The sequence below is a fragment of the Pezoporus wallicus genome, unplaced genomic scaffold, assembly GCF_028554395.1.
Source record: "Pezoporus wallicus isolate ANWC-B61680 ecotype Strahan unplaced genomic scaffold, APGP_CSIRO_Pwel_v1 scaffold_3294, whole genome shotgun sequence".
Classification (NCBI taxonomy): Eukaryota; Metazoa; Chordata; class Aves; order Psittaciformes; family Psittacidae; genus Pezoporus; species Pezoporus wallicus.
The window spans coordinates 15,380,586-15,404,148 of NW_026635478.1; the positions used below are offsets into that span (position 1 = coordinate 15,380,586).

Below are 23,563 nucleotides of genomic sequence, written 5' to 3' on the forward strand. Positions count from 1 at the left end.
CAAGAAAGACAAGCAGCTACTGGAGAGGGTCCAGCAGAGGCCACAAGGATAATCAGAGGCCTGGAGCATCTCTCTTATGAGGAGAGATTGTGGGAGCTGGGTGGGTTTAGTCTAGAGAAGAGCAGACAGAGAAGGGATCTTGTTAATGCATATAAATATCTGAAAAGCAGGTGCCAAGAAGACAGTGCCAGACTCTTTTCAGTGGTGCCCAGCAACTTTATGGCCATGAATGACAAGAAATTTCACCTCAACATGTGGAAGAACTTCTTTACATTGAGGGTGGCAGAGCACTGGAACAGGCTGCATAGGGTTGCTGTGGAGCCTCCCTCTTTGGAGGCATTCCAAACCTACCTGGGCACATTCCTGTGTAACCTGCTCTGGGTGTCCCTGCCTTGGCAGAGGGGTTGGACTGGAGGTCTTTTCCAGCCCTAACGATTCTGTGATTCTGTGATTCTATGATATTTTAGCACATTAGGAACAAGGGTTCATTTTTATACCTAGGACCTGCTTCAGTCTGTAAAAATATTTTCCAAGGAAATATTGAATATTAAAAACATACTATCATTTTTTCACTTATTTTAAGGAAAGTCTCCAAATACTAAGGCACATGCACACAATACAAGGTATATATATAAAAGGAATATACGCATATGAAACACAAAACAGATGCTGACATACAACTTCAAGGAACTCATACAATGAAACTCCACCCAGAAAATTGGAGGCATCATCTTCCTTCAAGAAGTATGACAAGTGCTTTAATAACACATGATGCACAGTGTGTACCTTGGGGTCCAGAGGTCCCAAGCAGTGTAGGCATAATACAAGAGCTCAAGTGTGCCAGCTCAAGTGTGGCAATGGATTGTGCATCAGTTTGAATACAAATTGTATGTAGTTCTCAATGGAGCTCATAATTAATATTCTTACTGTTATTTGCATAGCGATTAATAATATGATAGCACTGAAGTTATTCAGGTAATATTTTAATCCAAATGTGACATTTGACTCTGCTTTTTGAAGAGATTGCTTCCAGGGATTCCCTGTAGTCTTCTCACAAATATCCTTTAAATTTTATAAATATTAATGCATATAAGAGTATATTTTTATGCATAAATAGAGATTTGGGTTCTTTCTGTATCCCTGTAACTCAACCAGGGTAACAGCTGGCAGAATAGATTTAGGAAAGAAGGCATGCCTGGGCAAATTGCTCTAGAAGAGGATTACGTGTGGACAGTAGTTAGTGCGTACATTAAGAAAGTCTGCGAGAAAAACCATCAAGGATGTGGTTGGTTTGGTTCGTGCCTGGCAGGTGTTAGTGTAAAATGCTGACTGAAGCTCAAAAATATAAAGCTCTGCAAAAATTTGTGGTTGTCAACTTAGCCACGCAAGAATCACTGCTTGACTGTAGCTAGTATTTCTAGCTTTGTAGGTTGTTTTTCTTTTTTCCTCTCCGATTTGTAAACCTGGGAGGGAAAATGCAGACAAAGAGGAAGACTTAGTCTCTAAAAACACATCCATTTGAATCACCATTCTGAGAAAACTTCATGATAAACAAAAATGAAAATATATATAAAACTTCCAGTTCCTAAAGTGGGTATCTCACAGTGGCAGATCCCACATCCCTTCTTGCACTGCTTCTTCAGGTGAAATGAACAGCCACTTTCTCACAGATCCAGAATTGCTGTGTTGAACAGGAGTGGCTGGCATAAATGATCCGTCCGTATAAGGAGGCACAGAAGATGCTGTCATATAACAAAACCCTAGAAAGTTAAAAAATATGTCTTAAGGACGTCCTGGTAATATCACGTGATTGATATTTAGATCATTCGTAATTATTTTCCACTGGAATGTAGAGTTATTTCCCCCTTGGAGATACTTTATTTGTGCTAGGTGGTCCTTTCATCATGTTCATGTGATTGAGCTGTACTTTGCCACCCATTGTTCCTTACACAGGACATGAATCTGAAGCTCCATAGCAGATACTATAGTCTCCATGCTCCTTCATCATTGCACATGTGACAAACATGAGCAAGTAAAAGGAAGCACAAGTCTCATATAATTTACTGGGGCACACCGGGTAGAACTGCACTGGTCCTAAACTATGAAGGCTTACCAATTTGTTGCTTCTTTTGAAAAAGCTGTTCCATCCTCCCAGTACCAGCCACTCCTTTCAGATATGTACGATAATCCAACCCAGTAAAACTGTGAATCCTGTGGCAGAGAAACCTGTACGTATGAGAAAATAATCACAATAATATTTCAAAAATGAGACCTAAGTTCCTGTGTCTTCTTGAAGGTTCTGCAACCAAAGGAGGTAACTCTTACTCAATAGGAAAGTGATCTGTTCTCCATGCTTGTTTTCTCTGAGGCAGTACTGACTGCTCTAATTATAGGATCATTTAAATACCATTGTTTATTGAATTGCCACAAGAGAAATGTACAGTAAACGAGAAAAAGAGAAATGATCTGTAAAACCACTGCTTTTTAAAAGAAAACAAAAACCTGGTCTGCCTTTAGGTATCTACACTGCGTTTAGACATCTGCAATTTAGATATACTTATGAGAACACTATTTAAGCTCCAATTGGAGCCAGCAGAGACGTGGCCAAGTGGAGCATGACAACTGACCCACCTCCCCCAGCGGGAGTGCTACTGAGCACTTACTATAGGTCAGAGCTCCCACTGGCTGTTAACAGAGCCTGAGGAAGTAGCTCTGAAGTTGCAGGCCACTTATGCTGTAGATGCCTGAAGTTAGGTGAGATAATTCCCAACCTAGAGGGCAGAGTCTGTGACCTAAATACAGGCCTCTCAGACCTTTTGAGATTCTCCAACTGGTCTGAGGTCTTTACGTAAGGCTGGCAGACAGGACTGAGAACCTATGGGAGAACTGTGCCTTGCTGAGGCATTGTTTGGAGGTTGAACAGGTAATTTCAGATTGCCCTAGAAACCTGTGCTTAGGCTCTGGAATAATTCCATAGGCATCTAAATGCTACCTAAAAGATTCCTCAGCATTTTAGCCCTTTCGTATCATCCACCTACTCTACTGCTGCTTAGTAGCATGTCTAGGTACTCATCCAAAATCTAAAATACACAGCTGGCTTAAACTGCTCTGGCCTCAGCCTGGCTGCAGCTGCCTATACCAAACAAGGAAGAAAAAATAAGCATTCAGATATCTGGAATGAAACTATCCAGGGATATATATAGCACATCAAAACAATTTGTTGAATTCAACATTGAAGGTGTGGTGTTCAGGTGTCTCCCAACAGTGGGAACCATGATTCTAACCTCAGGATGCTGCTAAACACAATAATAAATCATTTGTCCACTTTCTATTTTGTGTCTGATTTGATTTTCACTTCAATCTCATCTGTTTTTCATTAAAAAAAAAAAAAAAATCCAAAAACCTGTCCTTTATGCCTTAAAATAATAATTGAGAACTCCAGTCTGAAACAAACTCCATCTGGAAAAAGGAGACAGATTTTCAGGGAAGCTTGTTTTCTTTTCAAAGTTTTATGTAGCAAAAAAGAAAAAATAAGGTTATTTGGGTTTTTTGTAAGCTTAATATATTTTGGAAAAAAGTTTCTAGATATATGTGTACAAAAAGGGAAAATATGATCTTAACAGCAAATTAGAGATTTTTCATTAGTTATCAAAAACAACCCCAAATTAGTAAGACTACTTAAAATTAGTAATTCCCTAAAGTCCAAGGCTGTCTAGTCTTTGTGCTACCATTAACAGCACTCTGTGAGGGCATAACACAAGGCCAGAAAACAACCTTTTATAGCCATTTTGCACTGCAGCATGCAGTAGTAGTACTATGGTGAATCAGACACTCTCTAGATTTCATGGTAGGTGTGAATTTGATGTTGGGAGCCTTCAGTAATAAAACTGGTGGAAAAAGAGAATGAAAATATGCATTCTGTGTGCTGAGTCTCTCTCCTCCATGCTGATAATATAAAATTCATTTTCTCTGTGAAAACCGAAGTATTAGCTAACAAAGGTACTTTCTGCAATGGCTTATTCTATTTACTGTGTTGCGTAATTTTCACAGCACACAATTTAGAAAGTGTTGCAAGTCATGACAATGTTGTGACTTGCAGGAAGGTTGCTTGACCAGGGAAACTTGAACACATGCACTGTAAATGACCCAACTACTTTCTGCCTGTGTGAAAACACATCACATGAAGAAATGCATGAGGTTAAAAGTATAAAAAAAGATGTACCATCTTTGCTTTGTCTTTTAGCACAAGAAGAGTGGAGTTTCTTGAGGTACAGAACTCTTGACTTTGCTTCCATGTTTTCTTCTGCTTTGAAATGTAGAAGCAGTTGTCAGCTCCACTGTTTTGCCAGCTTGCTGGACAGAGGGCACATTTTGTTTCTAGAAATCAGAAAGAGTATTATGGAGACTTTGTGAGGCATACAGGGCTTTAGCTACTGGCTTGACTGAGGAAAGATTAAGGGGAGCCATGAATCAGCTAAGCTCTTGAGGGCCAAGAGATAAATTGTTTTGCATATTAGTGTATACATATCCACACCTCAAATACTACCACAGTTAAAACCAGACATGAACCAGTCAGATTTCTTTCCTGTGATTTTATGGTGTCTCAGACAACGGGCTCTGTAAAGGGGGTGATTTGTGTTTATTTACATAACAACCACATTTACCATTCTTCTCCTTTCCTTCAAAACATAACGCTTCCCTCATTTCCTGTAGCTTCTTTCCTTCCTCAGGATCCTTGGAAACCTGAAAAACTGAAGGGTATGAAAGTGCTTATCAAAGATTGGTTTTATAAAAATTGTAGCTTTAATTGCAGCTTTAGTTTGTAGCTTTTGACTTTTTTTTTCTTTTTGTCTACTTTATTTGTACATCCACCATCATGTTTACACTATCCACATTTTCTTAACCAGGAGGGTTGTGCAGCACTGGAAAAGGTCATCTGAGAAGGTGGGGGCATCTCCACCCTTGAAGTTTTTCAAAGGTCATCTAGACAAAGCTACAGGTAAGTTGTTGATAGTCCAGCTTTGTATGGTGGGGAAGAAAGGGATGGTGCCAGAGTAGAAAACTGAAGAATTGCCTCTGAGCTAACATTGCTGTGATGCCATGGACCACCTTGAGTATTCGTTCTGGGCACCTGGAACTGCTTCCCTCCTGCCAAAAAGGAGACAAGGTTTCTCTGTCTCTGCTTCCAAATGTATTGGCATCATATCTGGTTTTTCATTGAAATGCTGCTGTGGAAAATCTGCTGTAATTGTGGACAAATGGACCAGTCACAGTGTTTCGATGCCAGAATTGCCCTCCTTGTAAAAAGCTTGGAATCCAAGAAAAAAGAGAGTAGCTGTGAAATATTCCAGTAACAGTCACAGTGACGCGTGGATTGACTCCACAACTCGTTAAAGTTGTAAAGTAGGTATGCTTTTTATTCAGTGCTGAGACGCACGGGGATAATTCCTCAAAGTCATGCGTGCCTCAGTGTTGTTTCCCTCTACATTTATTCTCTAAAGTTATATATATTCATAAGGTTGCAGAACACGCCTATATGTATTCATGTCCTATCCCCGCTTCGTATTATAATGAGCCAGAAGGTCCTCTGCGCCTGCGCAGTGCCCCCTCTGGTCATGGGCAGCGGTCTCAAGATGAAGTAACTGAGTCTTCCTCCTCCTCGTAGGGGTCTTCAAGATGAAGTAAATGAGTCTTCCTCTTCTTGCACTTTTCACCTTTTTAGTCTTCACGTATGGCCTTAGAGTTTGGTCGGTGTCCCAGCCATAAATCATCTGCTTCTCCCTCTTACCAGTAGATTCAGGCGTCTGCTTTTCCTTATCAATAGGACCGGGTATCTGCTTTCCTTATAAATAGGACCAGATGTCTCTCTTCTGCTTAGCAGGCATTTACAACAGACAATACTTTTGTTTAAGCAAGCAAATTCCTCTAACCCCCTTGTACAACCCCCCTGTACATTGGTCAACCATCTGCATCAACAGGGGGTGGGGGAAGCACCACTACCCTGATTGTGTAGCTAATGAGGTGAGCTACTACTGTGGAAATTAAACATTTCAGATATGGGTTAGGATTAAGGGTTAGGGGTTAGACTTAGGGTCAGGGTTAGTCAGTGGTTAAGGTTTAGGGTGAAGGTTAGGGTTAGGCTTAGAGGTGTGGGTTAGGGTGAAGGTTGGGGTTAGGATTAGGAGAAGGTTTAGGGTCGCAATGATTAGACTTAGACATTAGGTGTTACTGTTGGGGTTATGTTTATGGTTATAGTTTAGGATTACACTTGGGGTTCATTTTAAGGGTTAGGTTTATGCTTAGGGATAGGGTTCGGAATGATCTTTAATGTTAGGGTAATTGTGTTTAGGATTAAGATTAGGGTTAATTTTAGGGTTAAGGTTAGTTAGGTTTAGGACTTGCATTAGGATAGTGTGACCCTTATAGTTAAGGTAACTATAAGTGCAGAGAGTAGTGATCCTGAGTGACCTGTGCTGACACTCAGCCGTGGGGGTACTTCTGTGGGAGAGCTGCGCTGTTGCCCTTCTTGCCTTATAATTTTCACTGAGGAAACGGACAGTCTGCAGGGAGAGAAGAAGCAGCCATACGTCTGGAATTCACTCGCACAGCAGCATCTTGAGACACCTTTGTACTTACACAGGGCCAGCAGGGCTACCAGCCCCAGCAGCAGCACCAGGCATGAAGTGAGGAAAGCAAAGGCCACTGGCCGCCATATAGAAGATGAGTCAGAGGCTCCTGGGACAAACAATAAACACATTCAGCAACAAAACTAACAGCTGTTATCTCCATTCAGTGGTGTTACCTCCTCTCTAGCAACACCAGTTCATCTTGAAACAAGGAGGCACAAAAGTATAAAATGTAATCAGTTCTAAGTAATGTTAAGTTTGATGGATTTGTTATGGAAAATAACTGCAGTGCTTGAAGGTAACTGACATAGTTTCAGGCCCTCAGGACCTCTGTACAAAAGGTGTGAGAAAGGCAGAATAGAAGGACAGGACCTGGGAATGGGGAGTATCTGTAAGTAAAAGGACAGGCTGATTACTATGCTTAATAACCCATTAAGCTGGCGTAAGCATCTACTAGGGAGTATCCTGGACGAGCAGATGTCCAGGATGAGAGCAGTTAAACTAACTGGTAAGTAGAAGGCCAGGATGATTGCTATGTCTGTAATGTTAATTAAGCTTGTTGGGAAAAGTAAACGACCCTTAAAGGCCACCACATTTTTGTATGCATGCCGGAAACTTCTTGGAAAATGATGTAATATGCTCAGTGACCATATAAGGATGATCTGTATAGCAGTTCGGGGACACACGTTAGGAGGAGCTATCCCCCGTGTCTCCCGGCACCTCAATAAAGAATACCTGCCTGTCAACTTGAAACTCCGCTGGCAAGTTTGTTCTGGAGTTTTCTCCAAATCAATCTTCATCATGGAATCATAGAATAGTTAGGGTTGGAAAGGACCTTATGATCATCTAGTTCCAACCCGCTTGCCATGGATGGGGACACCACACACTTAACTGTGTCACCCAAGACTTTGTCCGACCTGGCCTTTTAAACTTCAACTGCAAGGGATGGAGCTTTCACAACTGTCTTCTGCAGAGCCTCTTTTTTGTCTTAATGCAGTTTTTGCAATCACTGTTCTGAATTTCCTAGAGTAATTTTGAGAAAATATGTACTTATCCACTGAGAATATTTATTAACTAAGGCTCGAGTGTTAGATTACAACTTCTTCTCATGACACTCGTAAACAGATTAGATTTTGTTGTTCCCACTGTTCTGGAAATAATAAAACAATCCTTATGACTTCTTCATCTTAAAAAGTAAGATTTACCACCTAGGTTTGGATGATTACTTCTGGAACCTGTGATTGGGATTTCTAAATAATCGCAGTGTTTGTACACTAAACTGTCTATGTTTCTTCAGGCTCTTTCTTCAGATTTCTCTCATGTTTAATTATGATTATAGTGCTCCAGAATTTTACAGCTGACTATCCACATATAGATATAAAAAATATATGCATTTTTCCTTCTTGGGAAGCAGTGCTTGGCAGTTTTCTGTGATATTCATAGTATTTATTCTAGAGTGTTCAGACTAATTGAAAAAGATTGCATATAACAAGTTTTTTACTGGAGTCCAGTGCGTAAAAGCAAGCACCTCCAGCGACCCTTTTGTTAGGTGAAAAGAAACACCAGAGGTGCTCAGAAGTCCAGATAGACTTGGCAACTAAAACTCACATAGCCATAGTTAAGGGAGATGACCCTAACCCTCATCAGTTAATGTAATTTGAAGAGACTGTAAATGGCACCACATTGAGATAGTGACTGATATGCTGGAGGCAGGGCTTCCTTTTAAAGGGGACCTAAAAATCCTAGGAATGGGCTGTAAGTGCTTAACAAAGGCAAATATGAAATCTGGCATGTGTAACAATACAGCTCCGTGCACCAGTACAGGTAGGAGACTAGAAAGAAGTTATGCTTCAGGGTCCTGATGGACAAATTGAATGTGAGTCTTCAAGTGTCTTTGTGGCAGTGAAAGCTGACCAGGACTGGGGTGCACTGGCAAGACTGCAGCCAGAAGGTGAACAGAAGTGATTATTCCACTATATTTGATAATCATGGAGCCATTTTTGGGGTATTGTGTCTGGTGCTGAGCTTCCCAGTTCAAGAGAGATGTCGGATAAGTGCAGAGAATCCATCAGAGGAACGCTGAGTTGGTCAGGGACCTACAGAGAGGCTGAAGGACCTAGGCTTGTTTAGCCTGGAGAAGAGGAGACTAAGGGAGGGCCTAATTTCAGCCCTTTGCTACCTAGAAGGGCATTATAGATGGAGCCAAACTCTTCCCAGAGAGGCACAGCAAAAGGACACAATATAAGAGTTACAAGTTGCACCAAGGAAATTTCCAATTAGATGTGAGGCAAAAAAATTCTTTTTCTTCAGGACTGGAAAAAGTACCCACAGAGGCTGTGAGATATTCAGCCCTGGAGGTTTCAGAAACTCAAGTGGACAAGGCCCTGAGCAATTTGATCAGGCTTTAGAGCTAGCCCTTTGAGCAAAAGATTGAGAAAGATGAACTATAAATGTTAGAGGAGGTGAAGTTTTTTACAATAAAATAATCATATAAAATAGTAGAAATGATTATATTTGAGAAATTTATAAATCAATAGTGAGGTTTTATACATTAGAAAATGTTGTAACTTTGCAATTTTGTATTACGGTTGTTCTGTAACCAGTGTTGCAATAATACGTGTATGGGTGGATTTAGAAAGGTATGTACTGGAGACTATACCCAAATGGAACCTATGCATAAGGTAGCCAGAAGAGCATACCAGAAGCTGATAAGAAAATGCTGGCGTCCACACAAGGGTTGGGATATATCCAAGTAAGGAAAAGGTCCTGAGGAAGACTTCTTACTTCATCTGAGGAAGACTCCTTACTTCATCAGGACGACCACCAGAGGGGGCGGCACAAGCGCAGAAGAGGATGATCTCGTAATAAATTGATGTAGCAATCTTTGATGCATATGTATTAGTCAATGATGTAATCTGTGTTGAATATGTATTAGTTACGAAATTTTAGTGTATAAATTACGAATGCGATGTGACGGGAATCGGAACCAGATTTGGGTGCGTACCCCTGGTTCCCGGCGCCTCAATAAAGCACCTCATAGAACCATCCCTGTGGTTATGTGTTTGTCTCGACGCTAACATAGAGGTCCCTCCCAATATAATTTGATCATAAGTCATGTTCTCTGTGTATATCAAAAGGGTTAAAAGTTTTCTGAGCTTGTCATCCTGTTTCTTTTCAGGAAGCTCTGCTGCTAGATCACACTCTCTTTTATCCTTGGTTTTCTGGCTGCTGCTTTTCAACAGCCTCTCCTCCATCCCCTTTGCCAAGTAGTCATTCTCAATGGATAGTCCTAGATCTTTTTCAGACAGCACCGTCATTCTCAATGGATAGCCCTCGATCTTTTTCAGACAGCACCAAAGTGATGTTAATTTACTCTCTGTCTACTCTAACCAAACTGAAAATAGCAGCAATGATATTTATTTCACGCATAAGCCACCTGGTGAATTTATGAGCAGCAGCAAGAGTCTTCAAGTCATCATTTAATGGTCACAGTGAACATTAAACTTGTTTACAGAAAAACTTTAGATATAAACAAATAAAAATAGGTACTCAGAGCTTACATTCATTATTAAGACTGATAAAGAGGGCACTGCTACTCCCCACAGCTGAGGAAATTGCTTCCATTTCCTAGGCTTATATTATCTGATAAAACTATAGTGCCTTCTTCTTTTGTAATGCTCTGCCATATAAAATGACTCCTACCAAAATGATAAAAAAACCTAACAGAGGTGGAATTTGTTTTCTGCGTTGAAATAAATGGAAAAAATAATTGGATTAAAGGTAGGCTTCAGAAAAAATATAATCTGTGATTATAACCCATAGCACACAAGACTCCATTATGATTTTTCTTTCTGCTGTCTTTATGAACATTTATATGAGAACATGCTATAAAGTTTAGAAGGATTCTAAAGCAATCAACATGAAAATGCAAATTTAAGTTATGTTCTTATTTAAATAAAAAAGCTAATTTCAATATGTACTTACTGTCTACTAAAACACAACTTCCTGGAGCCTTAAATGCAGAACATTTCTTGTTGCTCAAATATCCAGGAGTGATAACTGTAGTTGAGGGTCGTAAATTTAAAGCTGTGTAGCCTTCCTCATCCTCCATCGCCAGCTCGTCCCACTTCTTTCCTGCAATAGCAATACCTTGGGAGTAAGGGTACACTGCAGCACGATCAATGCTGAGACAATGAGAATAGTTCATTTTTCAGCATTTTCAGGAAAACCACGGAGGAAGCTGGCTCTAGTCTGATTACTGTGTCATAGTAAAAGTGTAACATGTTGAAAGCACATTAAGAAGTTAAAGTGGCAGTGTTAAAGATGGGTATTTTGTTCCTGAATGTGAAAATGGGAAGGCTTGTTTCCTGGTCAGAACTTAAGACTGTTTCATTTAACTATCCACCTGATCTGACTCTGGAATATCAGGCAAATATCAGGATTTTCTACATCCTTAAAATAAGATGCTCTAGAAATAGTTGCTATTTTGAGTTGTGGTTTGAAAGATATCTGTTCACATATCAGGGCACAAATATAACCACAAGAGCTGCATGGAAAGCAGCAGGTTGAATCTCCATACACTGTTACGAAATAAATGAAAAATTAATTTACAAAAATTCACTGAAATAAATTCTAGAAGGGAAAAGCTGAGCTGAAAGGATGCTGAGGCCAGGAGCTCAGCATGATTCACATGACTGCTCAGCCTGTGTCAGGGGAAGTCCAGACTTCACTGAGCTCCTTTCTGCTGTTGTACCGTACGCAGAAGTCACCGTGCAGAAGTGGCTTGCCCATCCTCTCTTCATCTCTAGCTCTCTGCAGTGCCTTGATCCAGTGCTGAGTTGTAGTTCTTCAAAATCTTCAGTGACCAGCTCTCCTTAAACAGAGCACTTGTCCAGACATGATGAGTCACATTGTGGTGACTTGATGGAAGGAAATTCCTCTCTTGCAAGAGAGGAATTTCTGTGGTAGCTCTTCGTGCTCTTGTGTGTAAAGTTCAAATTCTTCCATTTGCAAAACAGTATCAACAGCCTGGAAATAAACTGTAATACAGTCCAATGACTGGGCTATTCCTCCTTTGCTTTGCAGATGGTGAGTTTTTTTCAGAGCAAAAGTATCTCTGACTGCATGTATTTCTTGTATTATATCTTACCTGTATGCAGAAAGAAGGCAGGATGGAAAAGTTGGGAGTAAAGGGTGCTTACAGTCAGTTTTGTTATACAGAGAAGCAACCAAGGAATAACAAGGAATAGCAGTCACTGTGTATTTGTGGTATACCCATAATATCCTCACAGAAACCTCATGCTAATATCATGCAAAAATACTTGTTTATTGGGCCTGAAAACTGTATGTTGGCACCCTAGTGTAAAAAAAGGCTTTTCTGCAGATAACTGGGATTCAAGTGTGAGCTACTGAATTTGGTTGACAGCCTATGTGGCTGTAACTTCTTCAGTCTTAGCAACAACTTCTCAAGTCTGTAATCAATTGTCTTTGGGGGAAGTTCTCCAATCCGATTTTACTTCTGAAAACAGGAGGTAAAGTAATTTTCTTGTATCATTTTGTTAGCTCTGAAGTCAATAAGCAGTCTGTTAGTTATAGCACTTCATCATCACACTCTCTGTCATTTAAGGATGCAGAGCAGGCAAAATGTCTTGTTTCTTCAAACTGAAAAAAGGTAAACTAAGGCAGAAAGTTTGGGTCTACATTTGAACACTCATATAAATATTGTCAGCAGGCTGGACAAAACAGCTGTTTTTATTAACCAGAGTGTGACCTAGTAAATTGTATTAGCTGGAGTCTATGACTGGGGGGATTGGAAAGGGGCATGGTAAGGAGTGGAATTTAGATATGGAAAACACCCTGTTGTAGGGAACTGTGATTCAAAAATGCCATCTCAGCCAATACACAAACAGTACATTTCTGTGTTTTTTCTGCTATAAAGAAAAGTTAATTTCAGTGGAAAAGGGGATACAGACAGCACATCCTTAAAGCCTTTGTGATTACCCCACAACCAGGGTATACGCTTTGCCAGCCTCAAGCTTGCTGGACAGGGCTGTTCACCGCTAGACTCTGAATGCCTGCAGTGAATGGTAGGATACTGCCTCTCTTTAATTTGGGGTGATTTTTACTTTATTTCTTTTTTTCTTCCTTTTATTATTTTTTTTGTGTGTGTGTGTGTGTTTCAGACATTGTTTCACACTGTGAAACCATACTCTAACCCCACCTGCCTTTACAGTTACAAATACAGTCACTGCACTGGAAACTGGTTTTGGACTGGCAGTAAATTGACACAAAAGGTCAAGGCAAAGATATGATATAGCCTTTTGGCTGCTTGTCAGCGTGCAGAGCTGTCAATCTCAGGACGTTTGTCTTCCACATACTGCAAAACCACCCAGGATTAGCCCATCTGCTCCTTGTTTGTCTTCCACATACTGCAAAACCACCCAGGATTAGCCCATCATGCTCCATTTTATTAACATGGATTGTTAATAAAAAAACATCCTGGAAACATCTTTCCTGTTTCTTCACAGTCACTCTAACATAAGAGAAAACTTAAAAGGTCAGACTTCTTTTTTTTTTTAATTTCCTTCTTTCTTTTTACTATTTCTGCAAATTAAAGCAAAGCCCATCGTTATCAAGAAAGAATGCATCATGAATACAGTTCAGAATACCTTCCACATATAAAGCTTGTATGAATGCAGAGAGAAACTCCAGGAAGTCAGCAGGGCTGTGTCTGCATGACAAGACAGAAGCACTGTGCATTTTCACCCCCAAAGACAGGAGCAGATAGGAAAAGTTATGTTAGAGATGCAATTGGTGAATGCAAACAGCAGACAGGAAAAGAAATCCACTAAGGTTTCCAGAGTATGAAACTCGTATTTGAAAATAACACCCAAAATGTTCATGTTGGTGATCAGAAATAGTCGCGTAGTGCTGAGAGCAGTGAGACACTAGAACAGCCTCTTGAAGAATATGACTAATGCTTCAGAAGCCCAGCTGCTACACCACTGGTAGATGGTCCACAATAAATAATTTGGGATGAAATCCTCAAGGAATGCACAAGTCTCCAGAGGGGACCAAGCTAAGAAATTGTGGACTTTTTGTTCAAATCAAAACACAGTTATGGGAGTGAAATTTCTCATTTCAACTTGACTGTCATTGTTCTATGGAGATGTGGAGAGAGACATTTTGTTCATTAACACTGCTTGGGATATTTTCACTATGGTTGGGTTTGTAGACTCTTCCTCAGCACATTAAATTAGCAGCATGGCATTCCAGGAAATATCTAAAAATACATAATAGCAGGTTCTGTTCATGCCTCTGACTCAAACCCGGTGTAACTCTTCAATAGATTAAAAAAGTAGAAAATCAGAAAAGTAGAGAAGAAGAGCAGAATTATTACTAGGAAAAAAGAAAAAGGGAAAAGAAGGGTGTGTGTGTGTGTAAGAGAACTAACAGTGTCAGGAAGAGGTATAGAACACGGTAAAGAGCTTAACATTTATAGCCAAAGGGTATCTTCTCCTGTGACACATGCACAAGTCCTTATGAGGACTATGAATCTCTGTGCTTGTCACTGTACTTTTTTTTCCTGGCCATCACTTTTGGCCATTTTGTCCATCAATTGTGTTGGTTAAAACTAAGTAATCATTTGGCCGTGTTCCATCTGGAATGACAGACTTGGGGTGCTCCTGGAGCCTGCCATCCTGCCCATTTCCTTAATATGAAGATATTTTTACATGTCTAAAAGAGAATGAAAACAGGGAAATGCATTAGGGCTGATAACAACATATTTAAATTCTCATGTGATAGTTTTCAAAAGAAAATAAAAAATTCCAACCTTGCGGAACATCTTCTAGCTTCTCATAATCATTTGATCTGACAAACCAGCCCTCCTGACAAGAGTTGTTACATCGCTGTAATTGGATGGCAGGCTTTTCACAGATATAGCGAAGCTCTTCTTTACATGATTTGAAATATATGGTAGTATAATAAACCGATCCACAGCCCTGGTAGTAGTACCTAGGCTTTACCCTAGGAAAGAAAAATCTTTATTTTTACATTGCACCTCTTCATATGGTGCATCCTTGCCTCTTGCAAAAAGCTGTGTTTTCAAGAACTCCTTATGTGGCTTTCATGAAGAATATATATCCCCAGCAATAAAACGAAGTGTTTAGTGTTACCATGTACCAACTTCTAGGAGGCTGACCCTGTCCTGAACATGCCAACAAGCACCGCCAGAGGAAAATAAGTGTGAATCCTAAACCATTTCTTGTGCCTGGCAGTAAGAATCACTAACTCCTGGGTACTGACTGGAGGCTGTCAGTGGCTGTTTCAACAGAAATGCTAAGAGGAGACTGCCCAATGATGAAAAGGGAAATCGGTAAAGCAGGTTTGAAAGCAGGAAGAAAAATATATTGTATTTCTGAAATAATACATTAAACCCAAGTGAAATGAAATGGTTCTAGAGAATAAATAGTGCCTTTTATGAAAGTAACAAGATATAAATCAAAAGCATGAAATGAAACAACTCTCCACTGGATATTTACCTTGTCTCCTCACTGAAACAAGATGTCAAATATAAGAGAAACATATGACATTTATGGTCTATCTGAAAGTAACTTGTGGAAATAGACTTTCTAGATTTTTCTTTTTTTTTTTCCCCCAGTAATAGTGCCTCCAATCGCCCTCCAAGCAGTTCTGGATGAGGCCAAGAAAAATCTGAAATGGAAAAGTGAGCCTCACATTACAGAGAGAGATGCATGAATGTTCAATGTTCAACTTGCCCTTTGAGTCACAGAAACCGGGAGTTGTATGTGGGTGAGGACCAACTTTATGTACTTCAAGAAAGATGCCAGCTTACCAAGACTTCTGTTGTTCTGTAAGAGTGGTGTTGTCTGCCCAATACCAGATACTCTGCTCAATTCTAAATCCAATCCAGTATTCTACTTCAGGGAAATATTTTGTCAATTCCTATGCATAGTAAGGACAATTCAAAATGGATATTTAGGAATATATTAAAACCAAATATTTAGGTTCAGAAGTTGAAATCAAAGAACATAGACACCACAAATTGTTCCACCTGTCAGAAAAAGTGCTGCACTTAGATGTTCTTACATTACAAGTTCTGTCTAGTCTCAAAGTGAAAATGACAGTAGAACTATTTCTAATAGGAGAGAACATGCACTTCTAGCTCTGAAGAGCAATGTCACCCTCATCAAGCTGATATAAACCCTCTGGGTGAAACACTAGATCATTCTCCCCCCTTTAGTCATGAATCATTCTTCCTTCTTGACTCTGTCCTTAGCATTTGTGAACAGCAAAAAGGAAGCCTCTGCAGGGAGCTGTTCTCTTGGGTTTGTTGAACTGTCACACTTGGCTCTAGCATCATTAACTTATTCCCAAAAACTGGAACATGACAAGTAGAAGACGTCTTAGAGTTAAGCAATATTCTAGTCTTAAAAAATGCTCTGAGCAGAACGGGTAAGAATGCAGATTTGAATAATGCTGGTTTTCTCACTGCTGCTGGAGGAAAATGTCTAAAGATTTGAATTCAATTTTTCTGTTATTCTCTTCCTTCCTTCACATATCACTGTCACCCCGAGTGCACGTCTCCATTTTCTGTTTTGTTTCATACCTCTCAATGATTAAGACAGCTAGAACAGACTGCACTTCACAATCTCTGCTGTCACCAGTTTGCGAGGGTGAGAATTACGCTGCTTGCCTTTACTCCTGGGACAAACCTTATAGCCTGTAGCTCAGTGAGAGGGAAACTGGCATTTATCAAGTGCTGGAGAGCAGGCAGGCTCAGTCCTGACTGCTAGCTCTTGGGACAACTTTTCTGCTTTTTCTTCCAATGCATCTGCTGGCATTCAGAAGCAGAAGAATTATTTCACTCTGAACCTAGAATTTTCTCTTCCCAGCTCAGCTTGTTTTCATTTACTAGAAGATTAGGTCAGGTTTCAGCAGCTCATTGCTAATCCTGACTGAAAAGATGAGATCAAATTTTGTGGAAAGAAGTTCTGCAAAATGGGCAAGACTATGGTTTGCCTGAGGAAAAAAAAAACAGGTTAAAAGAGGTTTTCACAGAAATATCTTTACCAAATCCTCGTATGGATCTGCAATACTGGTAAAATTAGTGAAATCATTACCTGCAGCAAAGCAGCCATGAACCTGCTTTCACCCTTCAACCCAGTAATGCCAGCCATGGCAAGCCAAGGCAAAATGGGCTGTTCCTGATGGCCAGCCACTTGAAAGGCCACGCTCTGTGTGGTGTAGACCAGTTGTATGCCTTAGCATTGCCCAGGACAACCCAATCACTGTAGAAAAAACTTCTGCTCATGGTGCCATTTAAGAAAATTTTATGTGAGGCAAGTAGCTGATAGGGTGTAAGAATTTCCTCCACACTAAACAGAGTGAGAAACCAGTCCATACCAGCTTTTCTTTCTGCTTAATCAGAAGAAGAGTAGAGTTTTGTGAGGAACATAGTTGGAGACTCTGTTTCCACGACTTCTTTTCCACGGAGTGGTAGTAACACGTATCACCACCTTTCCAGTTCCAGTTTGTGGGGCAGAGTACGCAGTTCTGGCCTGGAAAAGAAAAACCATCACCCTATTTCTGTTCCCAGGCTGTTCCTTATTGAACATCACTGTTAACCTCTGACAGCAGGATATGTAGGGACTGATGATATTTGAGGTGTTCCTCATTCAGTCAAAATCCTATTGTGGTCCCAGAAGTTTACGGTTCAGTTAGTAACAGAGATGAAAACTGAACCACCCCCTTATCTCTCACATTCCTATAGCACTGAGAAGAGGTTCAGGTGTTGCAAAAGGAGCGTGACCAGCAGGTTGAAGGAGGTGATCCTGCCTCTTTACTCTGCTCTTGTGAGACCTCACTTTTTGTATCGTGTGCAGTTCTGGTGTCCTCAACATAAAAAGGACATGGAACTGCTGGAACAAGTCCAGAGAAGGCCCACAAGGAAGATCAGGGGACTGGAGCAGCTCCCGTATGAAGACAGGCTGAGGAAGTTGGGGCTGTTCAGCCTGGAGAAGAGAAGGCTGCATGGAGACCTCATAGCAGCCTTCCAGTATCTGAAGGGGGCCTATAGGGATGCTGGGGAGGGACTCTTCATTAGGGACTGCAGTGACAGGACAAGGGGTAATGGGTTAAAACTTAAACAGGGGAAGTTTAGATTGGATATAAGGAGGAAGTTCTTTCCTGTTAGGGTGGTGAGGCACTGGAATGGGTTGCCCAGGGAGGTTGTGAATGCTCCATCCGTGGCAGTGTTCAAGGCCAGGTTGGATGAGGCCTTGGGTGATATGGTTTAGTGTGAGGTGTCCCTCCCCATGGCAGGAGGGGTGGAACTAGATGATCTTAAGGTCCTTTCCAACCCTAACTATTCTATGATTCTATGATTCTAAATGAGATTAATTTTGCCTAATTTTAGGAGTCTACAAAGGTGACATGAATCAACTCATTTGGGTTCCCATTTTAGTCAATGGACAGAAGCAGGCTTGTCTCATGCATGGTTTTCCTGACATTCTAGATGTCTTTCTTGGGAGAAAACAGGCTGCATCCTTGCACTACCAGTTTCTCTTCATTAACTAAAATGGACGCCCAGACAATTAGATTTATTGTGAAATGATATCTGGACAAATGAAATCCCCCTTCCTGACAGCCCTTTGCCTGATTCCTACTAGTGGTGTCTCAAGAGAACTATTTCTCTGGCAGGCTCGTTGTCAGATGCCACTTAAATAACCAAGCTGTTGCAAACTGATTTCAGAAACAGCCCTGAACTGTACACGGTCAGGAGACAGGGAGTGAACTCACAGGCTGGTTTAGCTATGCTTCAGCACACTTCAGTTCTGACTTTAGGAGATTCCTGTCTTTCCTGGAGTTGGTACTAGCATACTGTCTTTTGTACGGACTGCTGTTCACACAGAGTGTAATAAAGTTGTTCAATTCTCAGTCACTACTGTAAAATTGTCTATTAGATGCAGATGAACAATACTGTAGAGATCTGGTGCTGACGGGAGCAGGCATATCCAGAAGACATCCCACAGAACCCTTTTCTTATGGAAACTAAATTCTGAAACCCTGGTGCTACTGCCAGGTCCCATGCCAGTTCACATGCGACGAGGCTGTGAGCCTCCCTTCAGGTGCTGCATGAGGAGATATTCTCGTTGCCTACATTCTAGGTGATGACATATAAGAAGACACAGGCTTACCTGAGGAGATAGACCTGAGTGGACACAGAAGACATATCTGATTTCCTTCCCTGCCATTTTGAAAGATAAGCCCTCATAAAAACTTTTTGATTTACCATTATTTTCAAGGTTCGTTTCCTCTTCCAGGCATAGCTGATTTCCTATTGCTTGCAGCACGTTGGAGAAATTTGCATGCAGCTCATTCTTTGTCATGTTGAGGTCTCTAAGTTGTGTTCTGTAGTCCTTAGAAATCTGGAAAACTAATATTCACAATAATACATTTTCCAGTGCTGTCCTTCAGAAAGGGTGGGACGCAGATAAGGGATGTCTTAGCAGATCAACAGGGATAAATAAACCATTTGGGATGCTAGTCATCCCTGAACAGTTGCATGTAAGGGCAGAGATGGAAAACCTTTGCATAGTGGGTTTCGTATTATTGGCCTAATAAGTGAACAAGAAGGAAGTGAAGAAGAAAATTAAAGTGTCACTTTTCATCATTTATTTCCATGGTGTATCTTTCTCTTATATCAGTTTCCAGGCTGTGTTTTTTCCCAAAATGTGATCTTCATCTCTGGATCACATTGAACCATTGCAGTTGGGAAGTAATATACACAACCTCTTTACTGTGACACAAAGTTTTTTCCTTCCCTTCAGATCTAATATTATCAAAGAAGAATTCACTCCATCATTAGTCAGTACAGCAGGATAGTGGATACAGTTTTTAGGAGACCAAACAATGTCAATCAGAGCAAGCAGTGAATCTTCTACTCCACTCCTTTCCAGTTCCTATCCTCATTGCTCATTTTTAACGTCATCACGTCAAGAGGAGGACAAGGGTACCCCAGCAAGGGAAAATACATGATTTGCATGGTTGCCTGTTCCCAGGTGCACCAGAAATTGCACCTCAAGAAGATGTTAGTCTGATGTTATTTAGTAGCTTGAGCCCTTCAGCAAACAGAAATGCATTAATACTTACATAAAACTGCCAGGGTCACCAGCGCCATCAGCAATGTCAGGCACAAAATGAGCAAAATCAGGACTGCTGGCCAGCAAGAGCGGAATGAAGTGGGAGATCCTGGCAGGAATTCATGAAATGGAAGTGTGGTAAGAAGGGAATGGTGAATGCCTCATTAAATTGCAACCATCTTTGTGGTGTGTTGGTCGATAAATAATTGCTTTTACTTTACAGTTGCATATTCCTGCTGCAGAACGTCTGCACGCAGCAAAAGATGCACAAACAAAGTAAAAGTGAGACATCACAACAGTTCAGTGAAGAATGTGGAACAGCCTTGGTCCTTTCAGAGGCCACAGACGGTAGCAAGACAGATATTGAGAAAGCAAGATATTGAAAAATAAAAGCTGAAAAAAAGCACACAATGTATGGTTGTGGCAATTCGTGATGCGTGAAATTTATCTGGTAATCTGGTTAATTTGAGTGTTACAGTTAACTCATAGTAGTTTGAAAATTATTACTTCATAGTAGTTTGAAATTTCTATCTAGGAATAACCAGAAAATTTTTCTGCAATAAGGATTACAGCCTAGATATAAACATGAGGACTCAGTGAGGAGAAAAAGGAACAATTCTTTTCCTGAGCAAAGAAAATTTTAAGCATGTAGGTCATCCATCATTATAGAAACTGGAAGATTTCATAGGTGGAGATGCACCAAAGAAGAGAGAAAAAGCATTCAGTCAAGGAAGCACTAATTCTAGGGCAAATACTAAAGTTGCCACTGTATGAACTTTGTGGAGAGCTGCAACCAGCTTGACTTAATCCAATAAAGGCAGTAGATAGGGAATGTGGAGAGGAAATAATTAGACTAGAAAAGGAAAGGGCTATTTAAAATTGGGGAGTGAGCTGCTTAAAGAGCAGGAACTTAAATTTAGTGTGTCAAGCTGAAGGAACAGGAACAGAAACTATGCAGTGTGTCCTTCTTACAAATAACTTGTGGTCAACTTCTGTGGTGAAGCAGTCCTGGGCAGAATGTTGTACAAGACTTCACTCTGTAGAAACTCAAGTTGATGAATATTCAAGTGAAAGATTGAGCAATGGATGTTGTCTTGAACTGGTACACAGATCACCACAAACCCCAGGTCTTTTCCAACTTCCACAGCCAGCCTGTTCCCAGTCTGTACCACTCACTGCTGGGATTAGATAACACTGCACAATTTGTGGAGCTTCATGGGGTTTCTGCTCACCTAGTCCTCAAGTTTCTCAAGGTTTCTCTGTTTGAAGCTCTAGCACTTGATAGCATCAGCTACTAAAGAAACCCTAAATCCCTAATTTAATACTGTTAGAAATTTGCTGAAGACACACTCATTTTTCTGGTTGTTGATGAAGATTTTAAACAATACAGAATCAGGATCTGCCCCTGAAAGACCCCTGAGGGACTCTGCGACCAAACAGATATTGAGACGTTAGTTACTACCCTTTCAGCCTTGTAGTCTATCCAGTTTTTAATCCACTTAACAGTTCATCATTCAGCCCTAAACCTCCTCAAGTTTTAAAATGACAATACCATAAGATCTACTCACAAAAGCCTTGCTAATTATATATCTGCCACTCTCCATGCATCTGTATGCATGGAGAATGCATACCCCAGAATGTACCATCAGTCTAAGGAAGTGCTCTAACTGCTTGTTATTGCGTAAAAGAGAAATACCCAGAAGAGAAAGAACACCTCCCTTCCGCATTATTTTCCGGAGTCTGATCTTACAGACATGTGACAGAAACACTCAGAGATAAAGCCTGCATAGAGGAATCACATAGATCATACCAAGGATGCTTTGATTTGTGTTTTTAACATCAAAGTGCTTCTATACATGCTCTGAAGCTGGATATTATGAGTTTGGAGAACTTCAGTAGTAGAAATTTGACCCCCTAAGGCAGGCTGCTATATAGACCCATATGTATTGGAGCTAAAGGGCAAAGAAAATATTGTTCCTACCCCTACAAAGTCACAGCCCTAAGCTGAAGACTGAAAGCGTTGTAGTCTATGCTTCCTGGAGCTTTTAGATGAGAAGAAACAAAGATTCTGTATTTGAAAGTAAGATTTCATAAACAGCTACAAAATATTTTCTGGGCAGCTTTATGAATCAAAATGCACACTCTCTCAGGATGGTGCTCTAATCACAGGATATGTTCTCTACTTGGGACAGAGAAGCAGGATATCTGGAGTTGTATGAGTATACTGGTGTCACTGAACATTAAAGGAAAAGAAGCCCAGAGCTTAGCACAAAGACAGGTTAAATTTTAACTTTTTGTTTGTTTGTTTTTAGCCCCTGAATTATACTTTGGCAATGCTCAAAGCTAGAACTTGACAAATTTCAAAAAATGTAACAAAAGTTAAAAAAAACATAATAGCTTTAGAAACCACTGCTCTTTGATACAGAATTTCCTAGAGAATTCTGAATCACAAGCAAGTTGTCTCCTTGCTTATGAACCTCTGCTCCAGAGGTTGACAGCACCCCTGTACACTTTCTATGTTCTTTTTTTTTCCAGGAGTTGCACCACTCAAATCTAGAGCTCATCTTTGCAATTTAACACAAATTAAGCAAAATTAATTGCAAGTTAGTATTTAAAAAAGTATTTTGAATGCATTCACCCCTTTAACAGACATAGCCATTTCAAAGACCCATCTTAATTCAGCCCAGAACTTTAGAAGTGAAATAGAGTGAGTCAGTTAAAGCTTATTCAGTTGTAAGCTTGAATGCAAATGGATAGAGAAATTAAATTGAACTAATTCACTTTAAAAAATAGTTCAGGTTAACTCTTTTGAGATTTAGACAATTAGGACTGTTTGTAGAGCTTAGTATAACGCTCAGTAATAAGTTTTGTCATGAAATAATAAGATCACTATTTCACTTTCCAAACTCAGAAGATTCAGGCAGAAATGACAACAACAAAAACCACGGTAAATTTATAACTAGTATAACTTTTTGACAATAGCAAAGCTAACAAAAGCCACCTTGTCTTATAACTAGAAGTATTTCCCATCCCATCCACTTTAGCAAGAATAAGTAATGAAAGACTGATAGATACTACACCTTTTTCCTTAGTATCTTTGAGCTCTGTGATATTATCCAGTTCATGGTTGTTTTTAAATCTGAGATTAGCATATGTTACTTCTGTCATAGCTGGTAAAAAGAAAAGCTTCAGAACAAAAAGGTAGAAAAAGATCTAGCATTGGCAGGTAGTAAGAAAATCTAGCCCTTTGCACAGGTTCCTGATACTGGCAGGCACAAATGAAGCAGCTGAGACATCAAAATACTTCTGAACTTCCTTGATCACAGTACTGTTAAAGAAAATGTTCCTCTCTCACTCATTGCTATATTCTCTTTCTTCCTCATTGCCTCCCTTCTGCCCTTCCTGACTGGCACGTATTTCTTTCTGCCATTGTTGAAGAATACACAGCCACTTTTCTACAACTTCAACTTTGGATAGACAACACCTAATTCCTAGGTTCAGGCTTGAAACACAGAACTAAATAAAATGTTTTCCAGCTTTGAAGATGTCTCAGTTTGGACAGCTGTGTTCAGCAGCAGTTTTGTGATCACACTTCAGTTTCTGTTTCCTATTGGAATGTGCAGAAAGCAAACCAAAAGGTGGACTTGCATCTTAAAGCTGGCAAATTATGCTCTCATCCAAAAGATGTAAGCACTTGAGCTTGAGGTTAGCACCTCAGCTAGGATACACCAAGGTATTGGCTCTTGCCTTCCATACCATCTTCCCAAAGTG

At 40.2% G+C, this 23,563-nt stretch overlaps 2 protein-coding genes across 3 annotated transcripts; both read right to left on the reverse strand.

The window, feature by feature from the left end:
- Positions 1-1,545: 1,545 nt before the first annotated feature.
- LOC130610044 (natural killer cells antigen CD94-like) lies at positions 1,546-11,843 on the reverse strand. Of its 2 annotated transcripts, XM_057429600.1 has the most exons (6): positions 10,611-11,843; positions 6,637-6,735; positions 4,665-4,751; positions 4,223-4,377; positions 2,114-2,226; positions 1,546-1,760 (listed from the first exon to the last, which is right to left on the reverse strand). In XM_057429600.1, the coding sequence occupies exons 1-6, from the start codon at positions 10,831-10,833 to the stop codon at positions 1,640-1,642; spliced, it is 798 nt and encodes a 265-aa protein (XP_057285583.1). In that variant the 5' UTR covers positions 10,834-11,843; the 3' UTR covers positions 1,546-1,639. The 2 variants fall into 2 exon arrangements, with proteins under 2 accessions (XP_057285583.1, XP_057285592.1); XM_057429609.1 differs by lacking the exon at positions 6,637-6,735.
- A 2,344-nt stretch (positions 11,844-14,187) lies between these two features.
- LOC130610036 (C-type lectin domain family 12 member A-like) lies at positions 14,188-23,112 on the reverse strand. Its single transcript, XM_057429588.1, has 7 exons — positions 22,873-23,112; positions 19,803-19,901; positions 18,943-19,086; positions 17,055-17,209; positions 15,484-15,593; positions 14,461-14,654; positions 14,188-14,363 (listed from the first exon to the last, which is right to left on the reverse strand). Exons 1-7 carry the CDS (start codon positions 22,958-22,960, stop codon positions 14,356-14,358), a joined length of 798 nt encoding a protein of 265 aa, XP_057285571.1. The 5' UTR covers positions 22,961-23,112; the 3' UTR covers positions 14,188-14,355.
- Between the last annotated feature and the right edge of the window lie 451 nt (positions 23,113-23,563).

Coding starts and splice junctions, on each gene's coding strand:
- LOC130610044 (XM_057429600.1), bottom strand. CDS start 10,833: ATGAACTATTCTCATTGTCTCAGCATTGATCGTGCTGCAGTGTACCCT. Junction 4,752..6,636: donor GGTAGCCCTGCTGGCCCTGT/GTAAGTACAAAG, acceptor CATACCCTTCAG/TTTTTCAGGTTTCCAAGGAT. Junction 2,227..4,222: donor TAAAAGACAAAGCAAAGATG/GTACATCTTTTT, acceptor TCATACGTACAG/GTTTCTCTGCCACAGGATTC.
- LOC130610036 (XM_057429588.1), bottom strand. CDS start 22,960: ATGACAGAAGTAACATATGCTAATCTCAGATTTAAAAACAACCATGAA. Junction 19,087..19,802: donor GGTGACCCTGGCAGTTTTAT/GTAAGTATTAAT, acceptor TGTGAATATTAG/TTTTCCAGATTTCTAAGGAC. Junction 15,594..17,054: donor TTAAGCAGAAAGAAAAGCTG/GTATGGACTGGT, acceptor TACTATGCATAG/GAATTGACAAAATATTTCCC.